The 18,594-nt window shown below is 37.8% G+C and overlaps 3 protein-coding genes and 1 long non-coding RNA gene across 7 annotated transcripts; 1 reads left to right on the top strand and 3 right to left on the bottom strand.

Annotated features, from left to right (window-relative positions):
- Window positions 1-9,097: 9,097 nt before the first annotated feature.
- LOC148292581 (protein FAR1-RELATED SEQUENCE 5-like) lies at window positions 9,098-11,718 on the bottom strand. 2 transcript variants are annotated; one of them, XR_015826196.1, is made up of 3 exons: window positions 9,819-11,718; window positions 9,592-9,735; window positions 9,098-9,325 (listed from the first exon to the last, which is right to left on the bottom strand). XR_015826196.1 is itself a non-coding variant. In XM_088245227.1 (2 exons), the coding sequence occupies exons 1-2, from the start codon at window positions 11,579-11,581 to the stop codon at window positions 9,642-9,644; spliced, it is 1,857 nt and encodes a 618-aa protein (XP_088101353.1). In that variant the 5' UTR covers window positions 11,582-11,718; the 3' UTR covers window positions 9,098-9,641. The 2 variants fall into 2 exon arrangements, 1 of the variants encoding a protein (XP_088101353.1); XM_088245227.1 differs by having other exon boundaries at window positions 9,098-9,735.
- A 62-nt stretch (window positions 11,719-11,780) lies between these two features.
- LOC148292580 (uncharacterized) lies at window positions 11,781-13,089 on the bottom strand. The gene is made up of 3 exons (XR_015826624.1): window positions 12,812-13,089; window positions 12,549-12,726; window positions 11,781-12,001 (listed from the first exon to the last, which is right to left on the bottom strand). It is a non-coding gene; the product is annotated as an uncharacterized LOC148292580 (long non-coding RNA).
- Window positions 13,090-13,764: 675 nt separating this feature from the next.
- LOC110757222 (uncharacterized) lies at window positions 13,765-16,677 on the top strand. Of its 3 annotated transcripts, none has more exons than XM_021958791.2 (3): window positions 13,765-13,938; window positions 14,184-14,262; window positions 14,506-16,677. In XM_021958791.2, the coding sequence occupies exon 3, from the start codon at window positions 14,690-14,692 to the stop codon at window positions 16,454-16,456; it is 1,767 nt and encodes a 588-aa protein (XP_021814483.1). In that variant the 5' UTR covers window positions 13,765-13,938; window positions 14,184-14,262; window positions 14,506-14,689; the 3' UTR covers window positions 16,457-16,677. The 3 variants fall into 3 exon arrangements, with proteins under 3 accessions (XP_021814483.1, XP_088102165.1, XP_021814484.1); XM_088246039.1 differs by having other exon boundaries at window positions 14,151-14,262; XM_021958792.2 differs by lacking the exon at window positions 14,184-14,262.
- LOC110757245 (LL-diaminopimelate aminotransferase, chloroplastic-like) lies at window positions 16,495-18,594 on the bottom strand. Its single transcript, XM_088246040.1, has 5 exons — window positions 18,488-18,594; window positions 18,318-18,368; window positions 17,860-18,180; window positions 17,472-17,678; window positions 16,495-17,356 (listed from the first exon to the last, which is right to left on the bottom strand). The coding sequence occupies exons 2-5, from the start codon at window positions 18,342-18,344 to the stop codon at window positions 17,063-17,065; spliced, it is 849 nt and encodes a 282-aa protein (XP_088102166.1). The 5' UTR covers window positions 18,345-18,368; window positions 18,488-18,594; the 3' UTR covers window positions 16,495-17,062.

Here is an 18,594-nt window from a genome sequence, read left to right as displayed (position 1 = left end):
GGTGCATCTATATTGCTTGTCTATTGCGTGCATAGCGTACATTTATTGCGTGTGTATTGATTGTTTATTGCTTACGAAGGAAATAAACAACAATACACAGGCAACAGACAAGCAATATACACGCAATACACATGCAATCTATACGCAATAGACATGCAATATACATCAGTCCCTAATTTCACCATCCATAAGGGAGTCGTATCGATTAGGAAATTCTACTGAATAGTTGTTCTTCCTACTAATAAACAATCAATAAACCTTCAATAAACATTCATTATCGGACAATAACATGCGAAATACATGCAGTAAACAATCAATAAACCTTCAATAAACATCCAATATCCGATAAATAACATGCGATACAGATGCAGTAAACAATCAATAAACCTTCAATAAACATCCAATATCCGATAAATAACATGCGATACAGATGCAGTACACAATCAATAAACCTTCAATAAACATCCAATATCCGATAAATAACATGCGATACAGATGCAGTAAACAATCAATAAACCTTCAATAAACATCCAATATCCGATAAATAACATGCGATACACATGCAGTAAACAATCGATAAACCTTCAATAAACATCCAATATTCGCGCTATAACATGCGATATACATGCAGTAAACAATCAATAAACCTTTAGTATACGCCAATAAACAATCTACCTATTTCAAGAACAATAATTTAAACTCAATGCCAATCCACCTATTTCAAGAACAAATATTACAAAATGGGTTTGAAAACTCATTGGTGGTGCGTGCAACATGTCTTTTTGGGGAGAACTTTTACAATCCTTGAAACTGTGCACTTAATTGGTCATTAAAAGAACAAATAATATTAAAATTGATAAAAGTAATAAAACTAATACCAAGTCCTTAATGGACTTCAGCATATTCAGCACCGTAGCATCATACGTGTCATCTGGCTGTTCTGCTTGAGCGGAAGTTACATCAACCCATTCAAATCCATTGCAACTGGTGGCTCCCTAATTGCAGGCATCATATATGCAAAATAATTGTGTCAGAGTTAGACCAAGGTTTTTTTCACCCACATACATATTCTGGAAATGAAAACTTACATAGGAGGTTAGGCACTTCCAAAATGGCTTCCCTCGATTTTTGTCTGATTTTGAAACCCGAAGCACCATTGCAGCTCCACAGTACGGACACCTCTTTGTTTGAGCGGGAGATGAAGACGAAGACATGTTGAATCTTCTCACTTGTACCTTTTCTCACTTAGATCTTCTCACTGAAACCTCTTTGGAATCATACCTTCTCACTCAGATCTTCTCACTCAAACCTCTTCGGACTCAGAGCTCTCTCATCTCTGCCCAAATGCGATTATATCCTCTTTTCTGTCTGTGGGTGGGTTGGGCATGCTTTCGACACATGTACCGTCAGATATGGGGCACAAACCAATATAATATTTAACTACCAAAACCCAATATGAAAATGGAGGGAAAACTGCCCTAAACCCTATATTATTTTCATTATATTTCATTAAACCAACTAGTTGGATAAACATCCATCACATTTTAATAACATTACTACTATATTTCGGTGTGGGAAAATGAAAAGTTATGTGATGGGACGTTCTGTGACTAGTCAGTAATCCGTCACATTTGTTTCATTGACATAAAAAGGGCGGGAAAATCCTAAAATTGCCTATGCATATAGGTTCTTAATTTACTTTTTGACTGTCTGACTTTGCATTTCGATGACATTTTCCTTCTCTTTTGTTTTTCTCTAGTTTTAGGGTGTTGGTTCAGTTTCTTTAAAAAGGGTCAAGTGAGAAAAACCTCAAGTGGAAACACATTTTCCAAACGGTACAACAAACACACCCTATAACAGAACCAAAACCCCATCTATTCTCATTTCTCCCCTCTTCCACTCCTCAAATCGTTCCATTCCAAAAAAATAGAAACACATGAATTCCAAATATTTCACTACAGTCGGAGGAAAGAGAAGGAAGCATATCCATTTGGAGATGCCCCAAGCCTTCATCCCGGAGTTGGCTTGGTTTAAAGTGATGTTATACGTGGCAACCCAATCTTCGGAAGATCTCTTCCGTATGGCATCTGTGTGCCCATTATTCCGGACGTTGGCAAACACTCCACAAGTGTGGAACACCATTTCAATGGCTAAGTACCCAAACCATCCTAGCTGGTACCATGCTAATCCTGCAGTCCAGCTTTTCTTGCAACAATGCAGAGCTTGCGAGAACCCTGAGTCGATATTTAGAGAGGCGTTCGAAGTGTTTTTCATGCATGGTAACGTGGAAGCGTTGTATGGGATGCGCATCGCAGCCACGGCAGGCCATATGGAAGCGGCATATATAGTTGGACTTCTTGGCATGTCTGGAATTGGTCAGTCAAAAGAGGATGCATTAGAATTTTTGTGTTCTTTGAATCAACGTAACAACATTGATATGAAAGGAACCAGGGATGCTTTGAGACGAAGATTAAGCCGAGTTTGGAATGTTGCAAGACATATTGTAGATATGTTTTACTATGGGAAGATTAAGTTCAATCATTGCAGCGCTTGTAACAACAACGAATGGTGTTTTGTTATTGAAGGCTGGCCTACTGAAGCAAAGATAAATCCTTCGTTCTGGACTTGTTGCAATCGATGCAAATGGCACCGTGAGAGTGTTTTTTGGTTCAAGGTAATGCGTGTGTATGTTGTGCCAGGGAATCCATACCCTTATAATTAGTTGTAGTATGTTTTTAAGGTTTTTATGCTTTCTTGACTTGCTTCTCTTCAGTTCTACGTTGGCTGGCTACGTTGGCCAAATGTTGGGTTTTAATGTATTTTGTCTGGTGTTTGTGCAGTCATAAACCGTTTTATATATAAATCTACGTATATATATTTGTATACTTGAATGCTTACTGACATCAGAGATGGGTAATATGACATCTTACTGACATAGATATTTTGCCCAACTACAATCTTAATATTTGGTAAACGAAAAGGCGTGCATGGAGTGAGCTGTCTGTTCACCAGTGCTTGGAAAAGACATTTTCCCACTTATCATATCCAAAACTAATTTTTTTCTGATGCCATACAATGGTTGACATGTATTTTTTTCATTTACTTTTTCAAAACATCCCTTAACCCTAATAAAAATTAGAAGTTAAGAAATTGAAGAAGAGAGAAACTAATTGGCACCTGAAATGGTCTTTTCGCATAACAAAATTACAAAAAAAAAAAAATTAGGGTCAATAAAATTAATAAATATAGAAGGTAAAAAGTCATATAATAATAATTTAGGGTCAAGAACAATATCATAATAATTTAGCGTCACCACGAAACGGGGAATTCAGTAAGAAAGATGAAGCCTCAATGAATTCGTAGCAATTTTCGGAAGTTTTTTTTTATCATTTTTGTGTTTTTAGTTATGAATTTTGTAAGGCAAAACAATAAAATAAGAATTTAGGGTAAAAAGCAAGAATGTTTGGTTGCAACTGACGTACACTTGTGCAAGTGGTGAAAGGTATGCACTGAGATCGCGCCATGTGTCAACTTGCGATTATTTGGGGTTTTTTAGTGCAAACAACTTGAACAAATTGTAAGAAATAGTCGGAAAATCGTAAAAATGCCCCGAAAATTACTCCGGCCTCCTTGTGACGTTATAAAACTAGAGGAACCTATAAAGCATCCATTTCGCAATGAAAAAATCCAAATTGTTTCAGAGAACTGACTTTCCTCTTAACCCTAAGTATATATGTCTGTTCACTTTAACAAGTATATTTCCTTAATATTCGTTATATAATTTGTAATAAGACAAGAAATAGTTTCCTTTCAAATATAAGGATGTAACATAATCTGTTTTTGTTTTGTTATAATAATGTACATATATAATAATTGCACACTGCTTTGAAGCCATCATTGCAACTGCGCCTAGAGCTTTGAACACGTCAGAGGTATTCAATAAGTAGTCCATATGCAACTGCGTCTAGAGTTATGAACCGTCACAGGTATTCAATAAGTAGTCCATCGGGAATCAGTACAAAATATCCATCATGTCCAATCACATAAAATAATGCCATACTTTTTTGAAAAACCTCACACCACTCAAGCAATTTTAAAATATTAGTGAATATTTTTCCTAGTCTATATAAGTGATTATATATTCACTCTGCATTTATTTCACAGTATATGTTAACTTTGAGGGATTCCACAAACATATAATATAAAGGAAGAAAACAATAGTAGGAGATGAACCAGTACAAAAAAACAATAACATAACGCACTCACAAATGCTTTTCCATAAACCTTGCCCTAACATATAATAAATAAAGGCAACATTGCATATGATGCAACCATGTCCAAATCTGATACGTGATCACACAAAAATGGACATGGCAGCAACATATGACTGAAGTAGATGGCCACGTTGCATCACGTGTTCTCATCATTAAAGACATCAAAATATGAAGGTTGAAATCTTCCATAATAGTAAGCATCAAAATAGGTTTGAAGCAGAGTTGAACGAAAATTCCAATTCCACTGATTTGCCTCTGCTCAAACACGATAACCAAAATGGTTACTTCCCTTGGTGAGTATATTTGTTAACGTCGGAAAAGGTAATAGATGACCAATCAAACCCGGGTACGACGAGTTTTGCATAGGACCGGAAGTAGTCGAATCCAGCTTGCATCACACGCTTCTTTGACTCCACTGCATTAGATGAGTTCTTGTATTTTTGAACAGCTACACTCCGAAGTCGTTTGTGTCTACGCTTCATGCGCTGCAACTTCGCCCTATCCAGATTGGCCTGCCTTTTGTCATCTTCAATTTGGCCTTCAACAAATTCCAAACGTGCCCTTGCCCTTTGGATTTCATCACCAAGTTGAAGATGCCTCTCCTTCCAGAATCCAAGAACCCTTTCAGACTCAAAACTTCCAACAAAATGGTCATTCTGTCTAGGAATGTGACACTGCTTGTCTGGTGACTCACTTGCGTGTCGAAGGCGGTCTTTGTTTGGAGGGGTGTTTATTATGCTGACATCAAACTTGGTTAGTAAATCCATTCTATGGAGGGAGAGAGTTTCAGTCGATGGAGAGAGATTCGGTGGAGGAGTCAGTTTTTCGTGGAGGGAGAGTTTTTATGAAGGATGTGATAGTAATACCAATAAAAAGGTTCCCGCCAAAAAATATTTGGTTGACAATGTATAAATTAATTTTTTGTCTGATACAATCTAAGTTTAATCCTAACCACTGTGGTTGGGTTCACTAACTAGATGTCACTGCCATTGAGTTTCTTTCAACGACTGACAGTGGTGTAATGAGGTTGACATGCTTGAAAAGCAAAACCTGACACCTCTTTTTAAAAATTGAAGTAAAGTACATATGTTGACTACACGCAAGCTTTAGTATGTTGGTCTATAAAGCTATGTCCCCTTCCTCAAACGAAATTGCATATGCAATCCTCATCCTCTAAAAACAAATAGGATTATTCAAGCATGTCATCCTCTTCAGGCGCCAACAACACAGTCGAATATGAAAAATTGGAGTTGCAGGCTCCATTTCCACGTTGTACTCGCCGACCCCTTCCATTTTCAACATCATTTGGGAGTGAGGGGGACTCCGATGATCCATTAGAGGCAATACATGCAGTCAGTAGCAAGCTAGATTATAATTCCAGACTGATCAATTCGTGGCACGAGAAATGTGTTGAAGACGAGGCCATTCTGGCTGATCTTAACATTAGAGTTAACAAAGCGTTCTCCCAAAAGAACAAGTACTTGAAGTTGAGTCATACAAGGAAGTTGAAAGCAGAGGAGTTGGATACAGTAATGAATGATGAAATTAAAGGTTGTTTGATGAACCATATGCGATGCGAAGAGCACCATAGTGAACTGGAGATGGCATTCAACGAAGGATTCGAAAATTTCCGAGCATTTGCGGCAACTACTCATACAAGTTATAATTGGGACTATGTATCCCCTGATGCTGTGAGAGAGATACTAGACGATGGTGGTGACATGAGTGAGCATAAGCACGTCAAAGCTGCTCGGAAGAAACCGACCAATACGACTGACTAATTGCGGCTACGGCTGTTCAGTTGGTTGGGGTCATCGTGGTATTGCTAACAGGGACCAAATAATATGCTTTGCAATGTAAAACTATCTTATGGGACCATTATGTCAGTCGTCAGTAATTCGTCAATTTTGTATGAATGAATGAAATGTTTGGATGCAGTAAATTAAGCTATACAAATAATGGGTTATTCATGGACTTTTTTCTGATGTTATACAATACTTGGAATGTAATTTGTTCTTTTTATTTTTCAAAACATCCCTTCACCCTAATAAAGGAAAAAAAAAATTAACAAATTGAAGAAGAGAGAAACTGATTAACACCAGAAATGGTCTATTCTCACTCAAAATAACAATAAAAATAATAATTTCGAGTAAATATAATTAACAAATGTAGAGGCTAAAAAGTAATATAATAATAATGTAGGGTAAATAATAATAAAATACTAATATAGCGTAACCATGAAACAGGGAATTCAGTAAGGAAGATGAAGTGTCAATGAGTTCGTATCAATTTTCGGAACATTTTTATCATTTTTGTGTATTTAGTTATGAATTTCATAAGAAAAAACAATAAAATAAGAATTTAGGGTAAAAACCAAGGATGTGGCCATGTGTATTGACGTACACTTGTGCAAGTGGTGAAAGGTGATGCGCTCAGATCGCGCCAGGTGTCAACTTCCGATTATTTTGGCTTTTTTTAGTGCAAAAATCTTGAAAAAAGTTAAATAAATTGTAGAAAAATTGGAAAAATGCCCCGAAAATTACTCCGGCCTCCTTGTGACGTTATACAACTGGGGGAAGCTAGAAATCATCAATTTCATAAAGAAAAAATTTGAATGCCTTTAGATAACTCACTTTCCTCTTAACCCTAGCTATATATGTTGTTAACTTTAACCTAGATAACCTACATCAACAAGCATCTCCCGTGAATGCTCGAAATTGTCTTTTAAAATGAATAACCATGAAACGGGGAATTCAGTAAGGAAGATGAAGTGTCAATGAGTTCGTATCAATTTTCGGAATATTTTTATCATTTTTGTGTATTTAGTTATGAATTTCATAAGAAAAAACAATAAAATAAGAATTTAGGGTAAAAACCAAGGATGTGGCCATGTGTATTGACGTACACTTGTGCAAGTGGTGAAAGGTGATGCGCTCAAATCGCGCCAGGTGTCAACTTCCGATTATTTTGGCTTTTTTTAGTGCAAAAATCTTGAAAAAAGTTAAATAAATTGTAGGAAAATTGGAAAAATGCCCCGAAAATTACTCCGGCCTCCTTGTGACGTTATACAACTGGGGGAAGCTAGAAATCATCAATTTCATAAAGAAAAAATTTGAATGCCTTTAGATAACTCACTTTCCTCTTAACCCTAGCTATATATGTTGTTAACTTTAACCTAGATAAACCTACATCAACAAGCATCTCCCGTGAATGCTCGAAATTGTCTTTTAAAATGAATAACCATGAAACGGGGAATTCAGTAAGGAAGATGAAGTGTCAATGAGTTCGTATCAATTTTCGGAACATTTTTATCATTTTTGTGTATTTAGTTATGAATTTCATAAGAAAAAACAATAGAATAAGAATTTAGGGTAAAAACCAAGGATGTGGCCATGTGTATTGACGTACACTTGTGCAAGTGGTGAAAGGTGATGCGCTCAGATCGCGCCAGGTGTCATCTTGCGATTATTTTGGCTTTTTTTTAGTGCAAAAATCTTGAAAAAAGTTAAATAAATTGTAGGAAAATTGGAAAAATGCCCCGAAAATTACTCCGGCCTCCTTGTGACGTTATACAACTAGGGGAAGCTAGAAATCATCAATTTCATAAAGAAAAAATTTGAATGCCTTTAGATAACTCACTTTCCTCTTAACCCTAGCTATATATTTTGCAACAACCAACATCACAAGTATATTTCCCTAATATTAATTATCTAAGTTTTAATAATACAATAATTAGTTTCCTTTCATATAAAAGGCTGTAAACGTATCTGTTTTGTTATAATAATCCACATATATAATAATTGGACAATGCTCTGAAGCCATCATGGGTGCGTGCATCTAGATCTTTGAACACGTCAACGCTATTCAATAAGTTGTCAATATGGCTCCGTCTTGGGTTCGTAGTAAATATCTCTATCATGTCAAATCACATCGTTCGATGGCCTGACACCAGTCAAGCAATTTTGAAATAGTACTGAATATTTGTCCTAGTCTATATGAGTGATTAGAACTTCACACAATATTTTATTTTTCACAGTATATGTTGCTTTGAGGGATTCCCTAAACATATAATATAAAGAAAGATAGAAAAAGTGTCACATGAAACAGTACAAACAACAACATATAACTGGGACAAATTAGAAGTATATTTCCTTAATGTTCATTATCTAATTTATAATAACACAAGTATTACTTTCATTTGCTTCATATATAATTATTGGGACTATGTATTGCAATTCCTTGTGTCTAAAATTGTATTTTGCAAAAACTGAAATATTATTCAATAAGTTGTCAATATCACCACGCGTTGGGAATCAGTAAAGTCGCATTATCATGTCCCTTCACATTAAACAGATGGCGTACTTTTTTGAAAAAATTGACACGTCAGTCATAAGTAACACTCTCCTTATTCACTTTACATGCCAATGTGCTATACATTCTTTGGTGAATGATTTATGGGTTATTTATATAACAAAATATTACAAATATTGCTGAATATTTATTTCGTCTATATGAGTGGGGACACGAGTGACCATAAGCACGTGCAAGCTGCTCGGAAAAAGCTGACCCATACGACCGAGTGAATATGGCTACCATTGTTCAGTTGGTTGGGGTGATCGTGATATTGCTAAGAGGGAGCACATAAAATGCTTTGCAATGTAATTTTCTTGTGTGTGCGAAATTACGAGTAGTTGAAATGTTGGTGTACACTTTAATATTCTCCAAGCATTCGAAATGTGATTAGCTGCAATGTACTTATCATGCATAGAAGATGTTGTATTGTAGTTTGTATTTTACACGCTGTTTCTAATCATTGTGTTCCAACATAGTGCAAATTTCAAGTATCCTTCAGGTACGAATGTTTACAAAATCGTGCACCAATATTGCTTCATAGTCAAGGTCAGATCTTAATAACCAGTCAAGCACTAGAACATAACATTAGGAAAAATTGGTTGCTGCTGTAAATGATTAGTGTTGCTAGAAATGATTCGTGCTGGAAATCATTACTGCTGATGGAAACAACAGCTCCCTGCTGGAAATGCTACATTACCCTGTGATATAATCAATGAATCTGTGTCACTCGTTCATAATTCAGCATAAACTACCCATTGTACATGGTAAAAGTCATTGCTTCTTCACAAAACTCAAAATTTGATACTTTATCAAATGTCTATGAAAATTTCCAAATAGGGAGAAGACATGTAAAATTAACATGTGTCCAAATTTCATGCAAGAAGTAAACCAACCAAATTTCCATTTCAATTAGCAGTGGACATGAACAAACAAATAAAATAAAACTGCATATAGAAAACTTAACCTGATCATTAGCCTTCATAACAACCGGCCTTTGTATAATACAAACATAAATCATTCGGTAGGTCCGTGCATCCTGTAAAATTCGTCGAATAATGGGTCACTGAGATCTATTGGAGTTGATTCCTCATTGTTTGACGGTGATGTCCTGCATAAACACCAAACACAAGCACATAAAAAATTTAACTATTCAAATTTTAGGTGTTATTATAAATAGTTTTAACATCTTACGGTGTGTTCAAATTTCTTGGGCATTGTCTTCTATCATGACCAATGTCTCCACACTCCCGACAGTGTCGAATCCCTCGCTTCATTGGCTTTTCCTTTGCTCCCGTTACTTGTTTCCACCTTCCTTTGCACCTTACTCTCTTAGGGTCTTTCATATATTGTGTTTGAGAGCTAGACCCTCCAACTTCGTTATTACTTGGTCCATCCTTCAACAACTTCAACTTCACCCGCAAACTTTTTAGAGTCTCTGACACTAGCTCACATCCTTCTTCACACATTAATGCATCCTCAACCACATCTGAAGCAAGTCGGGACATTGTACTCCGCTTTATTAAAAGACCAGGATCTGCAGAGTCTTTAATTTCGTTGCCATTTGCATCTGACACCAATCCAGCTTTCGTAGTTTTCTTCCACTTTTTCAAAATATATTTATCGGGCATATATTCAATCTGGTCCCTTCTGAACAATGCTAGGATGTGCTTGCAAATAATCCCAACAAATTCAAATTTTTTGCAGCTACACGATGCGTGGTCAGAATCTTTGACATATACAACTTCTGCCACTCTTGTTTGCCAATTTTTCCTTTCGCTCACATTAAAGACAACTTTTGAAGCATCCTCTGTTTTGAGCTCTAGGAAACATGTTGTACTTTGTATTAGTTCTTTCTCAAACTTTTGAAACATTGCCCTTGTGTACAAGGTAGCCATTTGTTTGTTCATTGGCATTGGTAGAATACATTGAGCCACTTCAAATGCATCTACGTGATCAGCAGCTAACTCTTTTTGACGTTGATGGGAAAGTGCCCTCTCAAATCGTATTATGAAATCCATCAACGAATTTCTCCTTGATATGTATTGCTTGAAGAAAGCATGAGAACCTTCCGCTCTTTGGCTGCTTGACATTCCAGCGGCAAAAAAGTCTTGTGCGTAGGCTGGAACCCAAGATTCCCTTAAATCAAACATTGAACTTAGCCATTGATGGTCAGTCAAACCAGCCTTTGTAACCACAATATTCCACTTTGCATCAAACTCATCCTTATTGTCAGTATCCCATATGGCTTTCTGAAATTCACGCCAATACTCCTTATAAGCAGAATGTGGTAACTTAACATGGAACTTTGATGTGATGTGCCATATGCAAAGCCGATGAAATGTAGTCGGGAAGGCTATTGAAATCGCTCTGGTGATGGCCGCATCTTGATCTGTAATGATCGTTTTAGGTTCGCCACCTTGCATGGCTTTCTTAAACTCCTCAAACATCCAAATAAACGACTCAGTCGTTTCCTTGCTCAAAAATGTGCATGCTAAGACAATTGTCTGACCATGGTTATTAACTCCCAATATTGGTGCAAATGTCAAGTCGTATCGATTCGTGTTGAATGTGGTATCGAATACAACAACATCTCCATACAACCGGTATGCCCGTCTAGAAGTTGCATCTGCCCAAAAACATCGACTAAACCTGTCTTTGCCATCTCCCTCAATCTTGAAATAAAAAGCCTCATTTTTTTTCTGTTCAGCCATAAAATACTCGGTCACTAGTTCAACATCGTGGTTCCTCAGCTTCCCATTCACACTACATTCAAGATTGTAAATATCCTTTTTGATAAAACCGATTTTATCCATTCCTCCGGATTGCACCTCGAAAATACTTACCTTCTGATGAATGGGGATATTAACCGAACCCAACTGTTTTGTAAGTACTTTTGTAGAATCCGAAATACGACGGTGTGATCTCAATAAATGCACTCTTTCTGAGTCTGTCATCTTATGATTGTGTCCCTCTGCAAAAAGAGAGATGGCATACTTCTTGCTCCCATTTGTCTTCACAACCACAATCTTAGCTTTGCAATTGCATCTACTTATTCCCCGCTGTCTTTTTCTCTCCCGAGTTTCATCTTTCCTGTATGCACCTTATTTGCAACAAACAAATTCTTTCCTCAGAATCTCTTTCTTATTTGTCCCCCGAAAGCTGGAATGAAGTCGAATACCAAAGCCAGCCAAGAATGCATATCTGTTATAGAAATTATAAGCGAGGTCAAGCGAGTCGAACTTCATCCCAACCGCTGGTGTTTCCTCATTTCTTACTTCAGGAATGTAAACCATCCCATTAGCTGTTACACAGTCATCACTCTCTGAGCCCCCAGACATTTTACCCACATATATTTTTGAACTACTTCTAAATCACTGCATAGCAAATATTAATTCATTAATCAATCATTACTGCATTACAACATATCAATGCATTCCACTTACAATAAACATCGCCCAAATTGACACAAAAAAGACGCATAGCCTAGCTTGTTTGTAAGAGCCATTATTACACAAAATTTAATAATAGTTACGTCATCTCTTGTGCAATAATCTGGAAAAAAATAACATTAGAACCAACATGTTCAACTAAGAACACAAATGTAATTCAAACCAGCAATTACAGAACTTCTCCCAATATCCTCTCCAAATGCTTACTCCTAATGCCATTAAGCCTAAGTTTAGGATCTTTTACCTACATTTTATAATTTCCCACCCCCACCAAAAACAATCAACTAAATATATTGAATATTCATAAGGAAATGACGCATTATTGACAGAAAACTGACGCATTATTGACGGCAGAATAACACATTATTGACCGCAGAAATGACGCATTATTGATGCCACAAATGACGAATTTCTCACCCTCACAAAAAACAAACCAAACCCAATAAAATCAATCCAGCAACAGTAAACTTACCTCTCAAACTCAAGCGGGAGCTCCGAAGTCAATCAGCTTAAGAGAATGTGGTGGACATTAGAGAAGACTCTTTGGTAGTGGAGACTCCATCTCTACCACAATCGAGGAACAAATGCTGCTGCGGCGTCTAGCTACAGAACCAGATATGCTACTTTGCTTTCATTTGGAATCTCGTGTGCTGAACGAAAAAGAGAAGGGGTTTTCACTTCAGCCATAGAATCAAAACAGGGCAATAGCTAGATAAGAGCCATTAATCGTCATACCGAGGATGCCATAGATCGCAGGCCTCCCAAGGAGCTGATGACAATGGAGCGACTATAGGGTTTGGGAGCTTTGGATCTTTCTAATTCTGGGTTTGCGTTACATTCAAAAACAGAGGATTGTGTTCTTGAATTTTTCAGAGAGGGAAATATCTTCAACTGAAGTTGGGTTTCCAACGGGTCAGATTCAACCCGGTTCTACATGCACCCTCTTTTAAAAACTCACCGTTGGATGAAATCCAATGGCTCTAACATACCCCTCAAAAAAACCCCTTATAACTTTCCCCTCACTATAGAAGCTCCCTCGTTCCAGCAGGCCAAGACAGTTTGGGCAAGGCGCAGGTCCCACGAGACTGGGCCAGCCTGCGGGGGGAAGCAGCCCGAGATCAAACCCGGGCGGGAGGGTGATGTTGCTGCACGCTGATGTCAGCACCAATGGTAACTCGCCGTGTGGCGCGTTCTAGTGCTCCGATGGTTTTTTTTTTTTTTCAAATCCAACGATTGGGCTTTTTTTGGGCAAAAAAATGTGAACAAAATTCGAAATTTTTTAAAAAATTCACAAAAACTTTTGAATTTTTTTAATTGTTTAGTTTTTTTTTTTAAAACGAAAAATGAATAGTATTTGCCCTTTGCCATGGCAACGGGTGGAAACACACATTACTTTTTACAAAGACAGCTACTATTCATATAAATAGTACTTTATCTTTTGCCATGATAAATAGGTGGAGTTGCTCTTATGCCCGTGGGTTTGGCACCCTGAGCTCCTGGAGATGATCTTAGTATAAAATTTGGGTTTCGGTTCTCAAATAAATAAAATTTGGGTTTCGAAACTCGAATACATAATACATTCGTCCGTCCTTGTCAATGAGTTCCAATGACGAAAATACCCATAAAACAAGTAAATTACGAAATACCCATCTTTGGTAGCCGAAATGTCAGAATATTCCAAATGTGACCTAATCAACCCTAATCTTTTGTCAGAATACCAACAAAGTTCTCGCCCTCTCTCTCTCCTCTCTCTGATGTCGAAACCCCCACTGCCTCGATCTTGCTCTGTCAAGTTTTGATCTTTGATTTCCTGGTTCTGCTTTCAAACGTCAGATATGCGAACTTCATTCTATCGTTAACATGTATGTATATATTTGTATGTATGAGGGGTGAATGAATTGCTCTGTTTTCTATTTGATTCTGACCTTAGAAAATACGAGTTGCAGATCTTAGCTGCAAACCCAAAATATGGTTTGAATGTATAAATACACTTTATTTTTGCTGTATTTTTATTTTTATAAATTGGGTATGGCATATTTGTTGTGATGATAACTGGATTTTATCTTAATTACAGAGCCTGTTTGTTTGAAATTTCATTCATTTTTAGCGACAATGGAAAAATCTGTCAACTTGTACGGTATTTTGAAGGCAAATGATCAGCCAACGTGCCCCAGTTAGTACAGCTGGTTAGTATGAAATTTTTAGAATTAATGAGCGTCATTTGTGCACATTACTAAAGAGAGAGAGTTGTTGAAATATATGAGCACATTTTGTTATATAGTTGTTGTCAATCCATTGATATGAATAATTGACTTGTGTTGAGTGTCATATAGAGAGTATCGTAGACATTCGGGTCTTTTTTGTTTTTTAGGATGAAACCAATGATTTCAATTGTATGATTTTAAATATCACTGCATGGCTTCTTGTAGGCTTTTTGCGATGAGAATGTCCCTCAGGGAGTTTCCAGTCAGATGCAACAAAATGACAGTCGTATTCTTCATCTCTTTTTTCGCTTCCCAGGAAGCTAAACATTGGAATAGTTGACGATTGCGTTGAAGGAAATTTCAAACAAGCTGATTGGATTGTCAGCTTTTGATTGTTTTTGTTTGCCACATGGAGGGCCAGACGTTTGTTGTTGGTCAAGAGTTCCCTGATGTCAAGGCCTTCAGGAATGCAATTAAAGAAGCTGCAATTGCTCAACACTTCGAGCTTCGTATCATAAAAAGTGACCTTATCCGCTACTTTGCGAAGTGTGCGACAGATGGTTGTCCATGGCGCATCCGTGCTGTGAAGCTTCCTAATGCCCCAACCTTTACAATAAGAAGCCTTGAAGGGACACACACTTGTGGTAGAAATGCACACAATGGGCACCACCAGGCTTCTGTTGATTGGATTGTCAGTTTTATAGAAGAACGTCTGCGGGATAACATTAATTACAAACCAAAGGATATATTGCATGATATCCATAAGCAATATGGGATAACTATACCGTATAAGCAAGCTTGGCGTGCAAAGGAACGAGGACTTGCTGCGATTTATGGCTCTTCTGAGGAAGGATATTGCCTTCTTCCGTCATATTGTGAGCAAATAAAGAAGACCAACCCTGGAAGCATTGCAGAGGTGTTTACCACTGGTGTGGATCATCGGTTCCAGCGGTTGTTTGTGTCCTTTTATGCGTCCATTTGTGGTTTTTTGAATGGTTGCTTGCCCATCGTTGGGCTCGGTGGAATCCAGCTTAAAAGCAAATATCTTGGTACCTTACTCTCTGCAACTTCTTTTGATGCTGATGGTGGGTTATTTCCGCTAGCATTTGGTGTTGTTGATGTAGAAACTGATGAGAGCTGGATGTGGTTCTTGTCAGAGTTGCATAAGGCGCTGGAGATGAACACTGAGAATATGCCGGAGCTCACATTTTTATCTGATGGGCACAAGGGCATTGCAGATGCAGTAAGAAGAAAATTCCCCAATTCATTACATGCTTTTTGCATGCGCCACTTGAGTGAAAGCATTGGAAAAGAGTTTAAGAACTCTAGGCTTGTTCATCTTCTATGGAATGCTGCATATGCCACTACCATGTTTGGCTTTAAAGAAAAAATGGCTGAAATAGAGGAGGTATCTCCGGAGGCTGCAAAATGGCTACAACAATTCCATCCTTCCCTCTGGGCATTAGTGTATTTTGAAGGAACACGTTATGGTCATCTCTCATCAAACATTGAGGAGTTCAATACGTGGATTCTCGAAGCTCGTGAGCTGCCCATAATCCAGGTGATTGCGACGATTCATATTAGATTGATGGCTGAGTTTGAAGAACGGCGTTTTAAGAGTAATTCTTGGTTTTCTGTACTTGCTCCATCCGCTGAGAAGCATATTTTAGAAGCCATTGGCCATGCATCCACATATCAGGTCCTTCGTTCTGATCAAGTAGAATTTGAGGTTCTCTCAGCTGACCGATCAGACATTGTGAATATTGGCACCCGTTGTTGTTCCTGCCGTGATTGGCAGCTATATGGGATACCGTGTTCCCATGCTGTGGCTGCCTTCATCTCCTGTCGAAAAGATGTATACGCCTTTACAGAGAAATATTTTACCGTTGCAAGTTACCGTGAGGCATATGCTGAACAGATATACCCTATCCCTGGAAAAATTGAATGGAGAAAGGCAGATGAGGCTTGTGTGGATGACGATACTCGAGTTGTGCGACCTCCTAAGTTTCGTAGACCGCCAGGACGCCCAGAAAAGAAACGAATTTGTGTAGAGGACCTTAATCGTGAGAAACATACTGTGCATTGTAGTCGGTGTAACCAAACTGGACATTACAAGACAACTTGCAAAGCAGAGACTTGCAAAGCAGAGATTATGGATAGTATCGAACAGTTCTAGGTGTCTAATTTTGTATTCTAGAGATCACCTCCTGAACGTTTACTATATTTATATTACCTTAGTGTAGAATAGTGTTCCTGTAATTATGCCATACTAGTTATTCAAATCATGTAAAGTAGGATTTGTCCATTGTGCCATTAGACGTACGTGTAATTGGAAGGACTTCTGAAATTGCAGATGTTTCTTGCTATAATGAAGTGTTAAAAACCAGCGTATTTTTATCCCTTTGTCAGTGTGATTCTCAGTTTGGAATTTCGCCTTTGTGGTTTTTTCCTGCAGCTGTGTTTTCTAAAAGTACAAAAATACCTATTTTGGAGTGCTAGATCTTGATTTGCAGGATAGGTAGTATCTGCCCTTTATTTTGAAAAAACAACTTGGCAACCAAAATAAGTTAGAAATCAAGCTTCTGATCTTAATGCAAGCATTACATCAGTAAAGTGTAACATGTACACACTGCTGATTAAATCACATTCTGCAATAACATCTAAATAATGACATGCAACTTTCAGAAGTTTACTAGTGCACACAACATAGAACAGAAATGGAGGCAAATATCGATGATCTCCGATTCATATAGAAGGCTGCAGATACCACTCTAGAGTCACTTCACTTGTATAATTGCTTGAATCTTTCAGAGGCTTCTAAAACGTTTCTCCTTTGACCAAAGGCACTAACCCTAATGAAACCTTCACCACCAGGCCCAAAACCAATCCCAGGTATGGTAACCACATGAATCTTCTCAAGAATCTCATTGAATACATCCCATGAGCTTCGGCCCGGGAAGTGAATCCACACATACGGTGCATTCTTCCCTCCATACACCTTAAAGCCAAGAGACTCAAATGTGTCCACTAAAATTCCAGTATTTTCTTTGTAGAAACTAATCACATCATGCATAGCCTACAAGGAGTTGAAATCAAACAAATGTAAGCAAAGCTTGTAACAAGTTAACAACACATGCAGGTGGGTTTCAAGTATGAAACTTTAGAATCAATCGAGATACAGAAGAACGGACCTTAATGCCTTCCGGTGAAAGGCAAGCCACACCACCAGCTTGGGCAATGTTTGATGCACCACTGAAGCAAGTGCATACGATGCGGTTGAAGTCCTTGGCAACAGGAAATCCATCTGAAAAGAGCAACTGCTTTGGGACTGCCGTCCACCCCAGGCGAACTCCAGTGAATCCAGCGTACTTACTGAATGATGATGTCTCAATTGCAACCTGCAATGGCGATACAGAAACATAAAACATACAAGTTAGATCTGGTATGCTCTTATATATTAGGCTTCTTATCCACCATAATGCATATAAATCCTCCTATTTATTATCCATTCCATACATAAATCTTCAACAAAACTATGAATCAAGAGCCTTGCAAACAAATTATCGATTGCAGACTTACCTCTTTAGCTCCCGGGATTTCGAAGATTGAGCGAGGATTGTCATCTGACATATACATGGCATATGCAGAATCATAGACTATGATTGAACCATTATCCTTAGCAAACTGTACTAGTTGTGTCAGTTGCTCTCTGGTTGCAGCCGAACCAGTAGGGTTGTTTGGTGAGCAGAAAAATATGGTATCTGTTCGAGCAACTTTGCGTAAATCAGGAAAAAATCCATTCTCAGGAGTGCACGTCATGTACTCAATGTTTCCAAACTTCTCAACTTCTTTCTGATATTGTGCAGTCTGGCCCATAACAACACTCGATTGCACATAAGCCTGCAGATAAAGAAGAAAAAAAGGAAAATCATCCCAAGTTTTAAACAATGTGTGTGTGAGAGAGAGAGAGAGAGAGAGAGAGAGAGAGAGAGAGAGGAGACAGTATAAAAGGCAAGTAAAGATCAAAAGCAAATTACCGGATAAGATGGACTTTGCACTGCCATTGTAACATTAGACCCGAAAACAAGCTATCACAATGTAAAAACAAGGCAGAGACAATTTAAGTACAGTTTATAGTTCTGAATCAATCAGGACAATTATCATGAAAAACAAAAAAATATCAACAGATTAACAAAAATATGAAAACCTGAAGGCGGGAAATGTCGCATTTTGCACATCAGAAACAAATATGTCATCTTCCTCTATGCCAAGGTTGTCATAAAATGTTGAAGCAATTGCAGCTCTCAATTGCTG

The sequence above is a fragment of the Prunus avium genome, chromosome 8, assembly GCF_965620075.1.
Source record: "Prunus avium chromosome 8, drPruAviu1.hap1.1, whole genome shotgun sequence".
NCBI classification, from domain to species: domain Eukaryota; kingdom Viridiplantae; phylum Streptophyta; class Magnoliopsida; order Rosales; family Rosaceae; genus Prunus; species Prunus avium.
The sequence above is the reverse complement of the archived record's forward strand: the minus strand, read 5'-3'. Positions and strand labels throughout refer to the sequence as shown.